Source organism: Hemitrygon akajei, chromosome 12, assembly GCF_048418815.1.
Source record: "Hemitrygon akajei chromosome 12, sHemAka1.3, whole genome shotgun sequence".
Lineage (NCBI taxonomy): Eukaryota > Metazoa > Chordata > Chondrichthyes > Myliobatiformes > Dasyatidae > Hemitrygon > Hemitrygon akajei.
In genome coordinates, this window is record NC_133135.1 from 72,891,625 (window position 1) to 72,910,990 (window position 19,366).

At 39.3% G+C, this 19,366-nt stretch overlaps 1 protein-coding gene across 1 annotated transcript in view; it reads left to right on the forward strand.

The window, feature by feature from the left end:
- Nucleotides 1-6,020: 6,020 nt before the first annotated feature.
- The window catches only part of aspm (assembly factor for spindle microtubules), a 56,575-nt gene continuing 43,229 nt past the window's right edge, over nucleotides 6,021-19,366 (forward strand). Inside the window, exons 1-6 of the mRNA XM_073063508.1 lie at nucleotides 6,021-6,309; nucleotides 8,266-8,406; nucleotides 12,051-13,278; nucleotides 14,586-14,684; nucleotides 16,179-16,325; nucleotides 16,570-16,818. Coding sequence (XP_072919609.1) covers nucleotides 6,040-6,309; nucleotides 8,266-8,406; nucleotides 12,051-13,278; nucleotides 14,586-14,684; nucleotides 16,179-16,325; nucleotides 16,570-16,818 — 2,134 coding nt within the window. The 5' untranslated portion in view covers nucleotides 6,021-6,039. The remainder of the gene's footprint in view (nucleotides 6,310-8,265; nucleotides 8,407-12,050; nucleotides 13,279-14,585; nucleotides 14,685-16,178; nucleotides 16,326-16,569; nucleotides 16,819-19,366) is intronic.

Below are 19,366 nucleotides of genomic sequence, written 5' to 3' on the forward strand. Positions count from 1 at the left end.
CTTTAGGTTGTGTCATCCTTTTTCTTACATGGTTATATTCTGTGCTATTAAATTAACCATGCAGCTTGAAATATCTGATGGATGTCTGATTCTTGAAGAAGCGTTTCAATAAGAAATTAGGTTTAACAAAAAATTTGGACCCAAGACAACCTGCTTCATGTAGATGTTTTAATTATTTTGACAGGTGGAAATATTCTATTAGGTCCAGGTATAAAGATAGGTTCCCTTTGGTTCCATTGATTGAAAAATTGATATCAGTCCCATATCTTGAACATGAATTTGTTTATTTAGTGATATAGCACGGAACAGGTCCTTCTTGCCTTTTGAGCTGGGTTGCCAGTAACCCCAAACTTAACCCTAGCCTAATCATGGGAAAATTTACAGTGATCAGTTAACCAGCAAACTCATTGTGGGAGAAAACCGGATCACCTGGAGAAAACACACACATTCCACAGGGAGGACATACAAACTCCTTACAGAGGATGCCAAGATTGAACTCCAACTCCAGTTGTAATGACGTTGCACTAACCATACGCTACCATACCACGCATCAGATAACTGCCTTGGAGAGTGCTTCCTAATATAAAATGGGTTCTGTCTGACTTCGATTGTTTCCTCTTCCTAACTTTTCTGAATTGTGATAGATTGGATATGGAAATAAATTTATTTTATTTTCTATTTTGTAAATCTTGTCAAATCATCTGACACAGCTGAACATGTTTTGTATTCTTGATTCATCTGGAAACCTGAGATTCAGAATACGAGAGATATTCATTACCATAAGACTGCCAAATTTAAATGAAGATTGTGCCAAACTCAAAATTAAAGCCTGATATAATATTCAGAACATTCAAAAAATTGCCTGTAGTTTATTTTTAGGGGAAGATTTATTTTGTACACAACATGCACGTTGCCTTGCTGCTGTTGCCTATTGCACTAAAAAAGGAACAAGCATTGTGTGTGATTTTGGTCTTTGTACCTTGAAAGGTATTTGATTTGGAGTTGTTCACTGAGTCATTCCTGGGGTTATGGGGTTTCCTTTGAAGAGAGAGCAAATGAGTAAGGCTTCTATTCATTAACAACTGGAAGAATAAGAGATGGCCTCATTAAAATAGAAAATTCTGAGAGGGATTTACAATTAAATGTAGACAAGCTGCTCTTTTGACAAAAGGGCACAATTTTAAGGAATGAGATTGGTTGTTTAAAACAGATGGGAAGTTCTTTAAGTTAAAGCATTGTGAATCTTGGACTCCTCTTCCACAATGGGATGAAAATACAGTTACTGAGAATATTGAAGATGGAAGTAAAAGAGGTACTAAGATGCTAAAAAAAATAGTTGATATCATTTGGGAACAGTAGATGATAGATACAGGATAAGTTAGGGTGGGTCGGCCTCTACTGCTTCTGCTTATCATTCATTGCAAAGCTTTATATACATAACAAAAATATATGGGTATCAGTACTTAACATATCTTAAAAGCACAGTCATCCCAAATAAAGGTTAGTAAAGATAAAAATCTGTCTGAATGAGAGATCTAGATCACTGAGAATTATTTGATACAGAGTTAGGAAGTATTTGTTGCAATCCCATGACCGCACTTGCCAAGTCTGATCACCTGGCCTGTACTTCTACTCGTAGCATACAGCAGAGACTAAGGACCGCAAAGGTACTGTATGTATGGTTAAGGAACATGGAGGAGCATTTTACTGGGCTGCTTTGAATCAGTGGACTAGATGATATTCAGGAATTCATCTTCGGATCTGAATAAATATGCGATAGTTGTCCCCGAGACCTGTGTGGATGATTGTGTGTCTTTGGGAATATACCAGACATATATCCTGGGTGATCCAGGAAATTCACTGTCCTCTCAGGACTAGATCTCTGGGTCAAGACCAGTGTTTCAGAACTCTGCAGGAAGTCCTGCTATGACCTAAGAATGAAAAATGCAATCCCAAGTGAAGTTAGAGACATTAGCTGTGGCAGGGTTTGCATGTCATTATTTTCTATGAGATAAAACCTAAATGACTGCAACACTTCACTCCCAGATGAGCTCAGTGCCAGTGTGAATTCCTGCAGCATTTGACAAACCTGTGATATTTGTCTCAGAAGCTGACATCAGAATATCTTGAAAGAGGGTGACCCCTCAAATGGTGTCAGGTCCCATACGTGGCAGGGCACTGAGAAACCTGTGTGAAGCAACTGACTCACGTGTTCAAGAACGTCTTCAAACTCTCATTGCTGCAGTCGAAGGTTCTCACCAACTTCAAAACAGCATTAATCATACTGATGCCTAAGAAGCGCAGGGTGAGCTGCCTCAACAACTATCACCCAGTAGTGCTCACTTCTACAGGGATGAAGTGATTTGAGAAGTTGGTCATGACTGGATTTAACTCATGCCTGAGCAATGACCTGGACCTGCTATGATTTGCCTACCGTCACAACAGGCCTACTGCAGTTGCAATCTCACTAGATGGAGGTACCGGAGCCTCAGGATGCACAATCTTTTGGGAACAGCTCCTTCCCCTCCACTATAAACATGGACCATGAACACTACCTCATTATTTTGTTTTATTTTTGCACTCTTTATATTATTTATCTTTTTCTTTTGTAACATTTTTATGTATTGCACTGCACTGCTGCTGCAAAACAACAAATTTCATGTTAATGAGAATAAACCCATTTCTGATTCAAGAGCCATTTAATACATTGCGTTTCCAATAATTTTTGGACTACTTTATCCTGGGAAAAGTAAAGGTGAGTTTTAAAATTGAGTGATACCTTTATTTGGATAGAAAAAACATTACAAGTATGGAAAATACTGGAGATTGCTTAAGTAAAGAGAATAAGTTTTTGTCAGCATGCATTGTATTGTATCAAGTATCTCACACTGGTGTAATATTTCATTTAATGTAAGTATTTCATTGATCCACTGTAATCGGGAAGAAAATATTGAAAGGAGGGTGGCGCGTGGCCAAGTAGTTAAGGCATTGGACTAGCGATCTGAAGGTCATGAGTTCGAGCCCCAGCCTAGACGACTTGTTGTGTCCTTGAGCACGGCACTTAACCACACATTGCTCCAGTCCACCCAGCTGAAAATGGGTAATGGCAAAATGCTGGGGGGTTAACGTCACGATAGACAGGCGTCCTATCGGGGGGGGGGGGGGGGAAAGGCCTGTAGTCAGTCGCTTCACACCATGGAAACACCTGATGAAAATCGGCACACCTGATGAGCCGGGACAGACTTTAACTGAAAGGAGGGTTTGTAATTTTATAATCCACATTATCAGCATCTTGGTGTCATCTTGTTTCTTCAAGGCCAGATAACATAAGTCTCCACTGTAGTATAGACCAGAAATTCAGTTTGGCTGATAAGGAGTACTTATTCATGCTCTGATGAAATGGGAAATATAAAACCCTTACCAAACTATGATTACAGTTATTGTGAAAGGAAATAGCTAATTTTAATAAAGGTTTTAGTAAATACTAACTCTTGCAGTTACATTATTTACCAGTTTTTATTGCTATATCTTCTTTTGCAGGAAATAGGTACTTCAATTAATGTAATTCATTGTGAAAAGTTTTTATCCTGGGAATATGAACAATTCTGTAAATCAGCATGACTCTTTTGAAAGCACAATAATAACTATCACCTTTCAAAGTTAAAAATAAATTTATTGCCAAAGTACACCATATATCAGCCTGAGATTTGTTTTCTTGCAGACATTCACAGTTGAACAGAGAAATACAATAGAGATAATGAAAAAATACATAAAGATTGATAAACAACCTATGTGCAAAATAAGACTAAATGTGCAGATATTAATAATAATGCTAAGAACATGAGCTGAGGGTTGTTGAAAGGGAATTCATAGCTTGTGGAATCAGTTCAGAGTTGAGGTGAGTCAAGTCATCCATGCGGGTTCAAGAGCCTGATGGTTGAAGGGTAATAACTGTTCCTGAACACAAGAAACTGTGCAGATGGTGGAAATCCAGAGTAACACACACAAAATGCTGGAGGAACTCAGCTGGTCAGGCAGCATCTATGGAAAAATTAACCAGTTGACGTTTTAGGCTGAGATGCTTCGTCAGAACTTTTCTTGAATCTGGGAGTGTGGGAATAAGGCCCTTGTACTTCCTTCCTGATGGCAGCAGTGAGAAAGGATATGTCTATTAACCCATAATTGACATTTTTGCCTGAAAAATTAATTTCATGCTTATTTCTCTGCATTCAGTGAGCAGTAACTCAAAAACAATGTGAATGGTACAGTGAATTTTCTGGTGAACTCAAAAAATATATAAGCTGATCCCATGTTCTCATCAGTGGATGCAATAAAAAGCTTATTATTTGTTCTGATCGTTTGTATTTGTTTGAGAAACATTCACCAAGTTCTTTCTGTACAAAAAGCACCAAATATCCATAGACTAAACCCCAGAATGCAAGTTGGCACTTTTATTTCTGTGGACGGTTTGTTTTAAGGCTCATTCAACTTGGTCCCAGATGTTTTTATTCGCCAATAATAAGTTACCATTTTTATTTTCATAAATGAGTAAATTATCATGGATTAATCAAAATTATAAGATACCTCCAAAACGATCTGTTCCCTCACCAGTTCTTTGCTTTTCGTGTTCTCGATATATATTTATTTGATTAGTATTTGCACAGTTTGTGTCTCTTGCAGACTGATTGAACGCCCAGTTTGGTGCGGTCTTTCATTGGCTCTATTATGGTTATTATTCTATTATGGATTGATTGAGTACGCCCGCAAGAAAATGAATCTCGGGGTTGTATCTGGTGACATATATACTCTGATGATAGATTTACTTTGAACTTTTGCCACTTACAACCAGTGTCCCAGAGCCTTCCACATCACTGAACTGAACCAGTTCCATAAAGTTTGTGCTGCAGGGACCAGAGTCAGTGTCACCTCGTGAACCCTTTCCATTACTTACAAGGCCAAGTGAGAGTGCGACGGTATATTTGCTGAAGCCACTGCAATAATTTAAAAAAACCCAAACCAACCAGCTTGAAAGACTGGATTTTGATGAACTCGTATTGCAAACCGGATTATTACAATTACATTTGTTAAATCTTATCTTTGCATGTTGTGGGGCTCTTAAAACGACACCTTTCCCTCCCTGCGCTGTGCAGTTTTCACAGGATCCTACACTGTACAATATTGCAGCTCGTATCTCCTGGAACAGGAGCAGTTAATTCTATCTACCAACGCCATCTAAATACAAATATATTATTTCTTCAGCTTGGACTTCCCAGTAGCGCCGACATTACCGACAGGCATGAACTGGAGCGGTTTAGGAAAACTTCCGAGTGTGTATAGCACTATCACTGGAGACACCTATGTCAGCGAATAAACACGTGAAATGGTATGGATGCGAGCTGCGTTCCTCCGTCTACAGATGCTCTCCTTGAGGCAGCGCATTTCCAGCATGTTCTGTGCTATTTAACCTTTGCCTGTAGTACATTGAAAATAAAATAACTAACACACATCATTTGTCGTTTGCATTTCATTGCACAACAGTACAGACAGCGTGTTTTCGGCTAAACTAGTTCTTGTTATCGGGGATGATGATGAACCTTTTAGGACAATGCTCCCCTTCAAAATAATAAAACACCAAATTCACCATCGAATCTCATTAGAATTGACACAGCAGTAATCACTCTTTCCTCCGCACACCCGACAGCGCGACCCTCCCCCTTGCGCCGCCGAACACCAGCGTTTCGCAGAGCCAAGGTTTAAATCCACCCGATGACTTGAGCTTTCGAAAAATAATATTTTGGATGTGTCGCCTCCGATTGGTCGCCCGTGGAATACGCGGTGCCGATTGGGCGCTGCTGTTGGAGGGGGGGAGTGATGTATCTCGGAGGATCCTCGTCGCCATTGGCTGTTGTTTCTTGGCGTCTGATTGCGAGGCGGATGGCGGCGGGCGATTGGCTGCGGCTGGAAGTTTGAACGGAGAGGAGGGCGGCGGTGTGGCGAGACCTTGTGCAGCTGCTGGTGGCGGAGCCCTGGCCGCCTGAGATGGATTCGCTTGTTCGAAGTCCCGTTGCGGCAGGGGGGCCGAGACGACAGCCTTATCGCGGGCCCGAGGAGGGGGATGATGTCCCCGTCCTCACACTCACTCACTTTGCCCGCACTCCATTCGTCTGCTTCAAGACGGTGAGGACAGGTTACGCCAAGACCGAGCGGTTGGCCGTGGAAAATCCTGAGAGTGTACCAGTCCTGGTGACGGTGGACAAGTTTCCCAGCTCCAAGGGGTTTGTAGTGAATGAACGGGAGTTTGTGATCGAGGTAAGGATGGGGACATGAGTCAGTCATACAGCACGGAAAAGGGGCAATCTATCCAATAGGTCCATGCATCTGCACTTGTCCCATTTGCCCGTGTTTGTTCCATATCCCTCGAAACCATTCCCAGTCATATACCAGTTCAGCGTCTTTTAAACGTTTTACTTATACCTGATTCAGTCACTTGTTGTGATAGAAAGTTGAGCGGAGATTTCCTCCATCTAAAAATCGGGAATCCCAAAGCCAACATTATCTTTACCAAAATGTAATGTGTGTGAGCTATCTTCTCCATCACCCTCCCTGGCCAGCTTCAGACAGCCCTGCTTGTTTACATCATGTCCACCCTGAGATGGGTTCTGGACTTCATATCCCGGCTGTCAAGTTTGGATATATCCTCTTTGGCAATGTCCTTTGCTCAGCCATCCCGACGACAGTATTTTCTGCCGTTTCAAGCTCATCCTCGATTTAGAGATCCTTATTTGCTGGTCTAGATGTAATACTCCAATGCGTTCCTGATTGGTCTGCCCCGTGCTATGGCACCAAGTCACACTCATCGTCAGCTATGTGTTTGATGATCCATCAAAGAGTTGGTTAACCAACTCTACCATGGCCCAGTCGTCTCTGTACAGATCTATAACCCGTTGAGCTTTTTGCATTACAATTGTCATTATCTTCAAATTAAAATGTGGAATCGGATGTAATGCCTGGAGTTAGCAAGCTCTGAAATTTGCACCCTCATCTTTCCCATCTAGTTTTGCAGAGACACCTCATCGCTCACCTGTCCAAATCTGCCTTTAAACTTTGTTTCAATATTCCACAAGTAAAATGCCTTTAATGCGAAATTAAACTATCCATGTGAAGGTATGGTGTGGAAGTTACTAACGACAGCATTTCCAATATCTGTACGATAGTAATCCAGAGAAGAATCTTAAAGGGAGCCACTTAATTGATGTCCTTTCCACCACTCAAAGTTTACTCACTCCGTCACCAATGCGTTGTCCAATCTAGAAAGTAGGCTGCAATATCATGCACTTCCCTGGCAAGACAGAAGGTTAACTGTGGTGGGTGTAAGGCAGGGTTTCCCAGCCTGGGGTCCACGGACCCCTTGGTTAATGGTACGGAAAGGCTCTCACCCAAACCATCAAGATGTATTGTCATTCTTCTATGGTGACAGGAACACTTCATCCCATAATACTTGTCAGAACCTAAGGTGGTTTTTATCACCGGTTTAGTTCTATTATTGTAGACACAGGTTCTAGAATTTCACGGATTCCCACAATACCCTTCTCCTTTGTAAACATTGCTGAGAGTTAAGACCTGGCATGCAACTTTTGACACCACCAAATCGGCCCTTCTCTTTCCTTTATGAAATGCTTTGAGATCTTGATTAACCTTATCAGCCAATGATATTTCATGTGCCTTCGTTGTTCTTCTAATCTCTCCAAGTATTCTTTTTTTCCCCAATCATATTTTTGGCTCTCCTGAAGGTAGAAACTTGTTGGAAGGTGCTACTGGAGGGGAATGTTGATCAATCCCATTTATACCTTGAATTTCAAGAAAGCATTTCCTTTTGTTAATTGGTTAATTAACAATTGTGTGTAGGTTAGTCGCAAAAAAATCAAAGGGGAGTTGATAGCCTTGATAATAATAAGTTGAAAGTATACAGGGAAATGAAGAGTGGTTTTGGCTTAGATCTAAAAGGTGTTTCTTCTCCAACTTTACAATAATCTTGTGGAATCCAATGGCAGAATGACCTGAGAGACTTGCCCTTCCAAATCTCATTAAGGTCCAAGTTTCCACCCAATCTTGGATTAAGTTTAGACTTGGAGATGAAAGATCCAGTCCGCTATGTGTTATTGCAGATCTGACATTAATATAGATATCTCAAATGTCTCAACTGTGCCAGAAATCAATTTTTAAAAATGTTAATTTGTCTTTTAAAATGTGTGCTCACTTTCACAGCCAGCAGGAAGGTATTATCTTTCCATAACCTGGGCGCCAGTGGAAGCTGGAAGAGTCCGAGAAACAGTGACGTTTAGCGTTGGTTGTGTGAAGGTCCTCTGCATTCTTTTGGGCAAGGCAGAAGACCCACCCAAAAAAAAGGTCAGAATTTGTCTTTCAAAGTCAAGGTAGTTAAAATATTGCATTCTTTAGCATCTTCATTATTTTTCCTTATTACAACTCAAATATATTGTTTTGGGGTCTTGTATTAACTTATATCTAGTATTAATATCTATGATTTTCCTTACAGTTTGGCGAACCTGATATTATTCTAAATTATGATGCCGTCTTTGTTTGAAAGCCCATATTACTATATGTTCCCCCATGCTGTACTTTAGGAAATTTGTAGTTGGTCTTAGCCTACATTTCCTTTGTATTTATATGTCTGTGGATTTCACCTAACACTTCAGATTCTTGCCAAATACTTTATTTCTCCCAGGGCTCTCCCATGTCCCCCAAATAAGTCAATGTTAGTTTTCTATCAATTCATTTCTTCCTCCATAACTTCCTATTTTCTTATCTCAAAATTGAATGCTTCAGATAAGATCATAACTGGTATCTACAGTATGTGTTCCTTATCGTTCAGCGGCGCTTTACTCCAGCTCATGTCAGTGCCCTCCTGCACACTACAACCAAAGCAGCTCTTGGTCTTGCCAATAATTCCCTTGTAACAATCTTACCCACTGCTGTCTTCCGTTCTGCTGGTGAATCAACAACCATTGTCCTCTGAATTTCTTTTCAAGTTGGATGTTGTTTCCCGAGACAGTTTTTGCTGTCAAGGGCTTGCTACTGGTAAGTAAATTGAGATGGTCCTTTTGATGGTAAGCTGCCAATAATTGTAAATTCTGCTGTGAGGAACAAAGAGCCAAAGGACAGACAAATTCTGAGTTGTTCCAAATATTTCAGATAAAAACTGAAAGTTGGCTCGGAATGGAAATATTTGCATTTGTCGTTCTTATTACAGTCTCGGTACGTCCCAAAGAATTTTTCAAATGAATGAGGTGCATTGAAAAACAATGAGCAGCTACCCAACTATTTGGGCGTGCTAATGATTTAGCGTTTGTTTCGTGGTCCTTGTACTCACTTGGAACTTCTGCTTCTGTTTTCTCACTTACTTGAAACTTGCCGACCTTTGAATCAATCTTTTGCCCGCTCTCTCACTTCACGGTCAGGTGTCAGATTTGGTTAGATTATGCTCTTAAGACATGCCTTAGAACACATTTCTTTGTTAATACCACACAAATGCAAGTTTTTATTGTTGCATGAATATTGTTTTGGCTGTGATAGGACCAGAAACAATTCCAAAAGATAGAATATCTGCAGATATTTCAAACTTCATAATTGACTGATTTGAAAAGACCTGGTTTCTTTTGTGTAAATGACTAGCCAAATTTACAAAGGAACATCACAAGTGTGATGAACAAAGTACTTTCAAAGGTTCTAAGTAATTTTATTATCCAAGTCTATATGCTACCATTTTTTTGTGGGCATACATAGTAAATAGAGAGAAACAATAGAATCGATGGGCAGACACCAAACAATAGGCGGACAACCAATGTGCAAATAAAAGAAGAAAAAATATTAAGCATGAGTTGTAGATTCCTAAAGGTGAGCCCATAGATTGTGGAATCAGTTCTGTGTTGGGCTCAGTGAAGTATTTCCCTGTGGTTCAAGAGCCTGATGGTTGAAGGGAAGTAACTGTTCAGGAACCTTGTGGTTTGGGACTTGAGGCTCCTATACCTCCTCCCTGCTGGCAGCAATGAGAGGAGGGCATGGTCTGAATGTTGGAAGTCCACATGTTGCTTTACCTGTGAAGGACTGGGCTGCATCCACTACTTTTTGTAGGCTGTGATACAACCAGTCAGAATGCTCTCCACTGTGCATCTGCAGAAGTCTGGCAAATTCTCGGATGACATGCTGAATCTGTACAAACTTTTAAGAAAGTAGAGACCCTGCCATGTCTTCTTTGTAATGGCAGTTAAATGCCATTAAAACTGAGAAATTTAAAGTCTCTCCATCTCTGATCCACTGATGAGGCCTAGAATATGGACCTCTGGTTTTCTCCTCTTGTGGTCAATAATGAGCTCTTTGGTTTTGACGACATTGACTGAGAGGTGTTGTGGCACCATTCAGACAAATTCTCAATCTCCCTTCTATATGTCATCACCTTTGCTTTGGCTCACAACAGTGGCGTCATCAGCAATCTTAAGTATGGCATTGGAGCCTCACAATCGTAAGTTTAAAGAGAGTAGAGCAGGGGGCTAAGCACACAGTCTTCTGGTGCACCTGTGCTGATGGTGATTGTGGAGGAGGTGTTATTGCCAATCTGAATTGACTGGGTTCTGTAAGTGAGAAAATCGAGGACCCAGATGCGCAAGGAGGTATTGTGGCCTATGTTTTGAAGCTAATTGATCAGTTTAGAGGGGATGATGGTATTGAATGCCCAGCTATAGTTGATAAAGAGCATCCTGATATATGTATCTGCACTGTCCAGAGCTGAGTGGAGAGCCAGTGAAATGTCAGCAGATGTTTACCTCTTGTGATGGTAGGCAAATTGGAGTGGATCTAAATCACTCCTTGGGCGGGGCTTGATATGCTTCACCTCCAACTCTCAAAAGCACTTCACAGTGGAAATAAATGCTACTTTGACTGTCGAGTCAGTCTGATTTGTTTTCCCAATTGGCCTTTGTTCCAATTATGATTACTTGTTAGACATGTGATTTTGTAAGGTCATGTGCTGAACTACAGTGTTTAATACAATCTCTTTGCAATAGATAATGACACATAAATTAAAAGACTAAAAGCAATGATGTTAAAATCTACTTAAAGTCGTGACACGAAGCAGTAATGTAAATGTTTTAGATTTCAGAACTGATAGGCTAAAAAATGAATTATTTTCTCTACAGTGTCAGAAGCTAAGGGGCGACCTAGTAGAAATAAAATTATAGGAGGTGTAGGTAGGATAGATTATTTTCCCCAAAGGGGGAAATGTCAAATTCTAAAGGGCTTGGATTTAAGACGAGAGAAGGAAAATTCAAAGGAAGAACCAGAACCAGATTTAATATCACTGGCGTATGTTATGAAATTTGTTGTTTTGCAGCAGCAGTACAATGCAATACATAATAAAAAGACAAAATTACAGTAAGTGCAAAATAGCAGTGCAAAAAGACAGCAAAGAAAAGGTAAAGTTCATGGGTTCATTGTCCATTCAGAAATCTGACAGCAGAAGGGAAGAAGTTGTTCCTGAAATTTTGAGTGTGTGTCTTCAGGACCTGTACCACCATCTTGATGGTAGCAATGAGAAGAGGGCATGTCCTGGGTGATGGGTGACCTTAATAATGAATGCTGCCTTTTTGAGGCATCACCTTTTGAAGGTGGTCTTGAATCTGGGGAGGCTATTGCCCATAACGGAACTGCCTGAGTGGGAGGTGCCTGGTATATGCTGCCAGGGGAGATGGTAGAAGCAGATACATTAGCAATATTTGAGAGGTATTTAGACATGCAAAGAATAAAGGGATACAGATGGCATGCAGGCAGGTACAATGGGTTAGACTGGCATCATGGTAGGTGTGGATGTGCTGTGCTGCTCATATATATTCTACAAAAAAGATTTATCATAGTTTTAAAATGTCTTTGGTTATGTGTACAATATCCATAATTCTAATCAATTTTTAATATATCTGACCAAAATAGTTTAAAGCCATATATTCTTGCTTGAGGTGTAAATATTTAATTTACTTCTATAGCGAAGCCTATGGGAATCAATTAAAGGCAAGAAGGCTTCAGAAAATACTGTTCGCTCGAAACAAAAGAGGAATGTATCAATTGGCAGCAAGACGATCATCATACCGCAGAAGAAGGATTTTATGAAAATGGGTCGAAGTCGCCCTTTAAGTCCTCTTCAGCCTTGCGAAAATCTCAGACCAGTTGGCAAAAGAGTTCCTCCCCTTCATCCCGTGGATGCTTTGGACTATGCTAGCTTTGATATAAAGCACATATCACCAATATTACCCACCAGTCAAATAAGAGAGCTTGAAAATTGTACTCCACAATCACTTAAAAAATTTGGTTCCTTCTCTATCCATCAAGGTAAAGCAATGCCATTACATAAAGATGGGAGACTAGAATATGAGGAAAAGACTGATGAATTGTGTACATCTGAAGTTTTGAAGACTGGACTGAATAAAACACCACTAAGTTTTCTTTGTGCTTCTGCTCTTCAAACTCCTGTTCACAAACGGCAGATTTTAAGCCCCGATTCTTTTGTAAATGACAGTTATGTCCCTGATGAAGATGCTGAATCAGTTGTTGAGTCAGCTGTGCTATCACCAGATCAATTTCTGAAAGATGCAAAGATGTCCATGAATCAGCCTTGCTCTATGTCTGTTGAAGCTTCCTCTATTGAAAATTTGAAATCTGGAAGTTCTTTGTCGACAGAAAGTAGCCCAAGGTTTATGTCAGAGCATGGATCACCTGTTATTAATGTGGAAGAATTGAAGCCAGCTAAGTCAAGATTAACCTTTTTTGTATTTTCTAAAACGACTGATCTTGCAGAGAACTCACAGGCTTGTGGACAAGAACATCAGTCCACTGCTCATACTAAGATGCTTCCAGTCTTCACTACCACGGACAACAAGGATACATCTGTAGGTTACAGCAGATTAGAGAGCAAAGTTAAACTTTCAAGCTATCAGTCTGTTGAAGTCAACTCTCGTTTCCGGTCAAGGTCTATTATTGATGTAGAGACGAAAGCTGAAAACAGAAGTCCTAAACTTGCTAACAGGTCAACTCTACCAAGCAGAAAGAGAAAAAGTTCAGAATATTTGTCAAACAATGCATGTGAAAAAGGTGTTCATACCAATAAAAGAAAGACTAAGTGTGTTGAACAACTGAGTCCAAAGTTAAATGTGGTGAAGAAGACCACTTCAAGAAGCTTGAATGGAGGTGGAAAACGACTCCAGAAAAGAAAATCTGGTATGAGCTTAAGTATTTGCTTTTTTTTATTTGGAGAATTCAATGGATTAATAAATTTAACAGCAGTTTATGTACTCTAGCTTGTTCCAGCATATAATGAGGATGTTGATGTTTGAAACACAAGGGAATTTTAAGCAATGAACACAAAGTGCAGGCGGAACTCAGCAGATCAGGCAGCATCCATGGAAAGAAACAAAAGTCAATATTTTGGCTGAAAATTTTTAATCAGGACTGGAAAGGAAGGATGTAGAAGCCAGACTAAGAAGGTAGAGGTAGGTGGAGGAGGACAAGCTAGCAGGTCACAGGTGAGATCAGGTGGTTGGGGAAATTGGGTGGGTGATGGAAGGGATGATGTGCTGGGAGGTGATGGTAGAAGAGAAAAATGACTGAAAGAGGAGAAATCTGTTTGGAAAGGACGTTGGACTGTGGAGTAAAGGGAAGAAGACCATGGTGGGCAGGTAGAGAGCCTTGATGGGCATGTCATGAGGGTGGAGAGGAGAAGGGGAGTGGGATGGCCACCAGAATGGGGGAGAGTGAAAAAGTTGTGGGGGGGGGGAAGCAGAAGGGAGTGGTTACTGGAAGTTATTAAAATTGACGTTCATGTCATCAGGTTGGAGATGATCCAGACAGAATATGGGATGTTGCTCCTTTCACCATTTTTAGCCTATTTGTGCCAGTAATGGAGGGAATGGGAAGTGGAATTGAAATGGGTGGTCACTGGATTACTCAGAGATTTTGGTTGTTGCAAGCAACAGAGCAAAATAGCTTAACAAAGTGATTCCCCCCCAATATGTGTTGGGTCTTACTGATGTAGGAGGCTGCATGGGATAACATAAATGACCTTGACAGACTCAACTGGAAGGACTGTCTCGGAAAGTGAATGGTGATGAAAGAGGAAATGTAGAGGCATGTGTAGCAATTGGCACGGTTCGGTTGCTTGACAGAGATCTGTAGGGAGTGGTAAGTGGGCAAGGGGGTCGCGTATAGAGATCTCTGTGAAAAGTGGTGGAGGTTGGGTAGGATTCCTCACCTACTACCTCATGGGTTTCCATATCCAGCATATCATTCTCAACAATATCAAGCTACTTACTAGTTAAGCCCAATTAGATAGTGTTGAATTTTACCATCATTTACGAGGCTGATTTGGTGATATAATTATGTAACACGTGCTGCATTAAATTAACTTTCTGATAGCTTCCACAGTAAAATCCATATATCTAAATGGATCAACCTCTCCCATCACTATTAGTTAATTCACATTGTAAGAGGCTTTGTAGTAATATGCTCTTTTCATGTGAATTCTACAGTTTCTCAACTCAAGATTTCCTCTGTCCGAGTGAACAATGGTAAACTTATGCCTGGAGTTGCACAGTCACAGTTAACTTTTAGGAAATTGATGAAGACTGGTGAGTGAAATGTTCAAGCTTGCAATATGCAGAACTGTTTATTTCATATTTTGCATAAGGTTTTAAATTGAACACAAACTTTATTGCATTCTGATTGTTGACAGAGGAAATGTTTTATCTTGAAAGTTGTTAGATTCTTTTGAAATTTACTCATACAAAGTAATAATGCAAAAGCTTTTAATTTTTAAAAGTTATTGTACTTAGGATTAGTTTTAGAAATGTTAAATTTTTAAGTTTTGCTAGGAAAATTTGATTTTGACCTGCTGCAAAGACTGGTGTGGTGAAAGTACTTGGTTGAAATGGATATATGCTTGCATTGACAAGTAGGCATGTACTGTATGTGAAGTATTGGCTTCAAAGCTGTCAAGTCACTGGAGCTTGGACCATATTAGTGGCTTTCTATTGGCATTAGAGCCCGGAATGTTGAAGTTGTTGGAAAAATATAATTTAAGAAAATCAATTGATAAAATTTGGAGATAATCCAAAGTTTATATTTTGATTTAGGGAGTCGATGGAAATGATTTGCTGCTTGCTTTTAAAAGCTGGGATCATTAATTTAGAGCACTTGTCACTAGTGCCATGCAGTAGAAATTTTGAAAGTGGCACCAAAAGCATAGCAAATAAAGGATATATTCTTTACTAACTGAACTACAGTATAAAGTAAGGATGGCCAACCTGTGGCGCATTGGATGATTAGAAGTGGCACAATGAACAGTGGGGAAAATGAGTTCTTATTTATAGCAGGTCCGACAGGCAAACCGTTGTGCATTGTATGTGAGAACACTTTCTCACATAATAGAAGACATGATCTTAGTAGACACTATAAAACACAACAACAGACTGAAATAGAAGGAACACTGAAGCTAGTGCTTGGGTCTGAGTTACGGAAAGAATATGTGACTAAGAAAAAGGAAGAAATTAAAAGAAGACAAAATATATTTGTTAAAAGTCTCATTAAGGTAAATAATGTTTAGTATGTTTTTTATATTAAATCAATATTTCATGTAAAAATGCTAAATGTCTATATTAACATATTTTTACAAGAATTGAATGGGGGTACAAGAGTTGTACGGTGCATCTGAACTCATGCGTGAAAAAATTGACGCATGGAATGTAAAAGGTTGGCCACCCCGGTATAAAGCATTTTTGAACATTCACAAGTTTGGCCCTGTATTGCTACATGTCGTGATTCCATTAGATTAGATGAGCTTCATGTATATTTTCTTCAATGTATCAGCCACAACTCCCGTTGAAGCAAAACACTCAAATCATCAGAAGAAGACACACTCAGGGTTAGCTTTAATATCATCAGCAAATGTATGCAAAGGGTTAAATTACAAATGTATGTAATATGCATTAATATTAATGTCACTCTAAATTCACTTTTATTGATTAGATCTTTAGTTGGCCACACGGGGATGCCTTTGAGATGTGTGATTAATGGCCAATTTGTTTCCTTGGGAAGCGTTTAATATGGTTACCTACATTTTTCAGTTATTCCAAGACATCCATTACCATTTGCTGCAAAAAATATGTTTTATGATGAACGATGGAAGGAGAAGCAGGAAAGAGGATTCACGTGGTGGTTAAATTTTATTCTTACTCCTGATGACTTAACAGTGAACACAGAGTCTTCCAGAGGTGCGTTACAATGTTTACTGTGTACTACCTTTAGTATGTTCTCTCATATTATTTTCATTTACTCACTGACATTGTCATGTAATTCATTCAGTCTTGACATTTTCAGATTTGAATTGGTTTTAAAAATCAATTAATTAAACGCAAGCGGTAGAAATGTACTAGAGCATACAATAGTGTGGGAGAAAATTGCTGCACTTTTACATATCATGGTGTTAACTTCTAAATATTTGGCTCTACTTTCCAGTGAATACTGCTACATTGTTTATCGGTTCTGAGATTCAGCATCACAAAATTAGTGTTTCTTCTGCACCAACTAAAGAAGAAATGTCATTGAGAGCATATACTGCAAAATGTCGACTCAATCGCCTCCGCCGTGCAGCCTGCAGGTTATTTACATCTGAAAGCATGGTCAAAGTTATACAGAAACTGGAAGCAGCCATTGAAGCAAAACATCTCCTTGTACGGAAAGACCGATGTCTCTGGAAAGACTTTGGTAACCTTGCAAACATGTAATTCTTATTCAATGCAGCAAACGGTCATTGTTATGCTCTGCAGTTTATTTTTTACAAAAGCAATCCTTTATTTGAATTAATATAGAATTTCGTTCACAAACAATATATTGGCAGGAGGTTAAATAGAAGTAGGAAGCCATTCATACCTTAGTGCTTTGATAAGATCCGAGCCAATCCATTACTTCTCCCACTTGCACTAACTTTATGATTCCCTTAGTACGAAAATATCTATTTATTTTACATGGAAAAATGGAAAATTAAAGCAGGATCGTGTGGCCCTTTTTGTGTCTGCTCTACCACTGAATGTATGACTGATCAGTACCCTTTTCCTAGCTTTTCCTTTTATCACTTAATTCCTTTTACATATCAACTTTGAATACGTTTATTTATTTTCTCGTACATCTTTCGATGAAAAAGAATTGCACAGAGTCACCGGGGGATAACAGGGAGATAAAAAAAAATTTCTGCTGTAAATCGTGTACTCCATATCCCTTGGTTTTGGAATATTTAGCCATAGGGAAAATCCTTTGAAAACTAGCTTTTCTAATCTTGTTAAAAAAAATTGTATAATCTATGAGATACCTTATAATTTTTTTGTTCCAACTGTATCAGTCCTTCCATCCCAGTAATCAATCTGGTAAATCTTTATCGTACCATGGCAAAAACATCCTTTTGCTCTCAATTAAGCCCTGTGCAACTGCAGCAAGACATTATTGTTCCTGGTACTCAAGTTGTCTTGCAGTATTAGTATTGCCCAGTAATTCCATTTGCCCTTTTAAATGCCTGCTAACTGTTGGTCTTAACAACTAGTGTTCAACGCCAGCTGGGTCTCATTGCAATTGATGTTTTCCTAATCTGCCACCACTCAGATGAGAAATCTTTGTTTTTAAACTAAAGTTTCAATTGCAATGGCCTAGCATTTTCCCCACTCAGTCAACTTTTCTAAATCATGCTGTAACATCTTTGCTCCAAGGACAGAATTATAGTGTTTGGAAGATTATAAGGGTATAAAAATTGTTAGCATGACAAGAAAGGGTAGAATCACAGAAAGTTTTGTTCCCCAGCTTACTTTTCTCATCCCAGCTTTGTTCATCTGTAAATGTAGAGATGTGTTTAATCACTGCACCTAAATTACCACAGTGTATTGTGAGCAATTGACATTTGAGCACTTACAGTACATCTGTAGTTCCGCACTAGCTCTTACAGACCCAGGAGGCCACCAAGGCTGCCCTCTGGAGCAACACACAACATGCTGGAGAAATTCAGTAACACAGGCTTTGGAGACTGAATGTTTTGAGTTAAGGCCTTTCAGCTGAACTGTTACTCTCTGCCACCTGAGAAAGACCCATTTATTCCTATTGTTTCCTGCCATCAGTCAATTCTCAATTCATGCTGGTTTACTATCCTCAGTTTCATTTGATTTAATTTTGCAAGATTTAAGAAAAAACTTTCAGAAAATCAAAATGCATCACATCTAGTAATTCTCCCTTTCTATTAATTATATTCTCAAACTGCAGTGGATATGCTTGGTTTCCCTTTCAAAAGCTGCTGCTGATTTTGTTCAGTCTTATTGATGTGATACAATTGTGCTGTTAATGCATTTCTCTTACAATAGATTCCAGCACCTTTCACCCTCCTGAGATTGGATTCCGTTTTTCCTCTCCTTTTTAAAAAATACTGGGATTATAATTGTCATCCCTCCCATCTGTAACTATAGTTCCAGTATCTCAGTACACTGTGCAAGATGACCACAAAAGCATTTACTATTTCTAGGGTCACTTTCTTTAGTTCTCTAGGTTGTAGATTAATAGGGCCTGTGGATTTGTTAACCTTAAGTCCATTATTTTCCATTGCAATACTTGGATGTATATGATTTCCTTCACTCTACCTCTCACTTAACCCTTGATCCGTGAACATATCTGTGAGGTTATTTGTGTCCTCCTTTACAGTCATGTGTGCTTTCTTTGTTCCCAATAGTAACCTGTCCCATTTCTGACTTTGAACCTACAGTTTTCTTCATGGACTAATTTTTCTTCACGTTTAAGGAAGCTTTTCTAGTCTTCATTTATCTTCCCAGTAAGCTTTCATTCTCGTATCATCTTTTCTCTATGGTCTCTGAGTTCTGAACTGTTCCCAATCCTCAGGCATGCTGCTTTTGTTTTGGTAATGTTGTATTCCTCCTCTTTAGATAAAATACTATACCTAATTTCCTTCATAAGCCACAACTAAATCATCTTGATTCATTCCTAATCACTGTTAATCCATTTGGTTATACACCATGTTTATCATAGTTTATGCCACTTCACAACCTTGTTTCCTGTGTTCAGATTTGGGACCCTAGTTTCTACTAGCTCTCTCATGTTACTGAAGGTTTCTGTCATATTATTGTCACACTTCCCTAAATGATCAAACGCATAATAAAATTAGTTATTCTTTTCTCATTGCACAAGGCACAGTAAGAAATAGCTTTGTGATTCATCTCTAAACATATGTTTAAAAAAAAATCACATGCATCCTTTCAAATTTAGT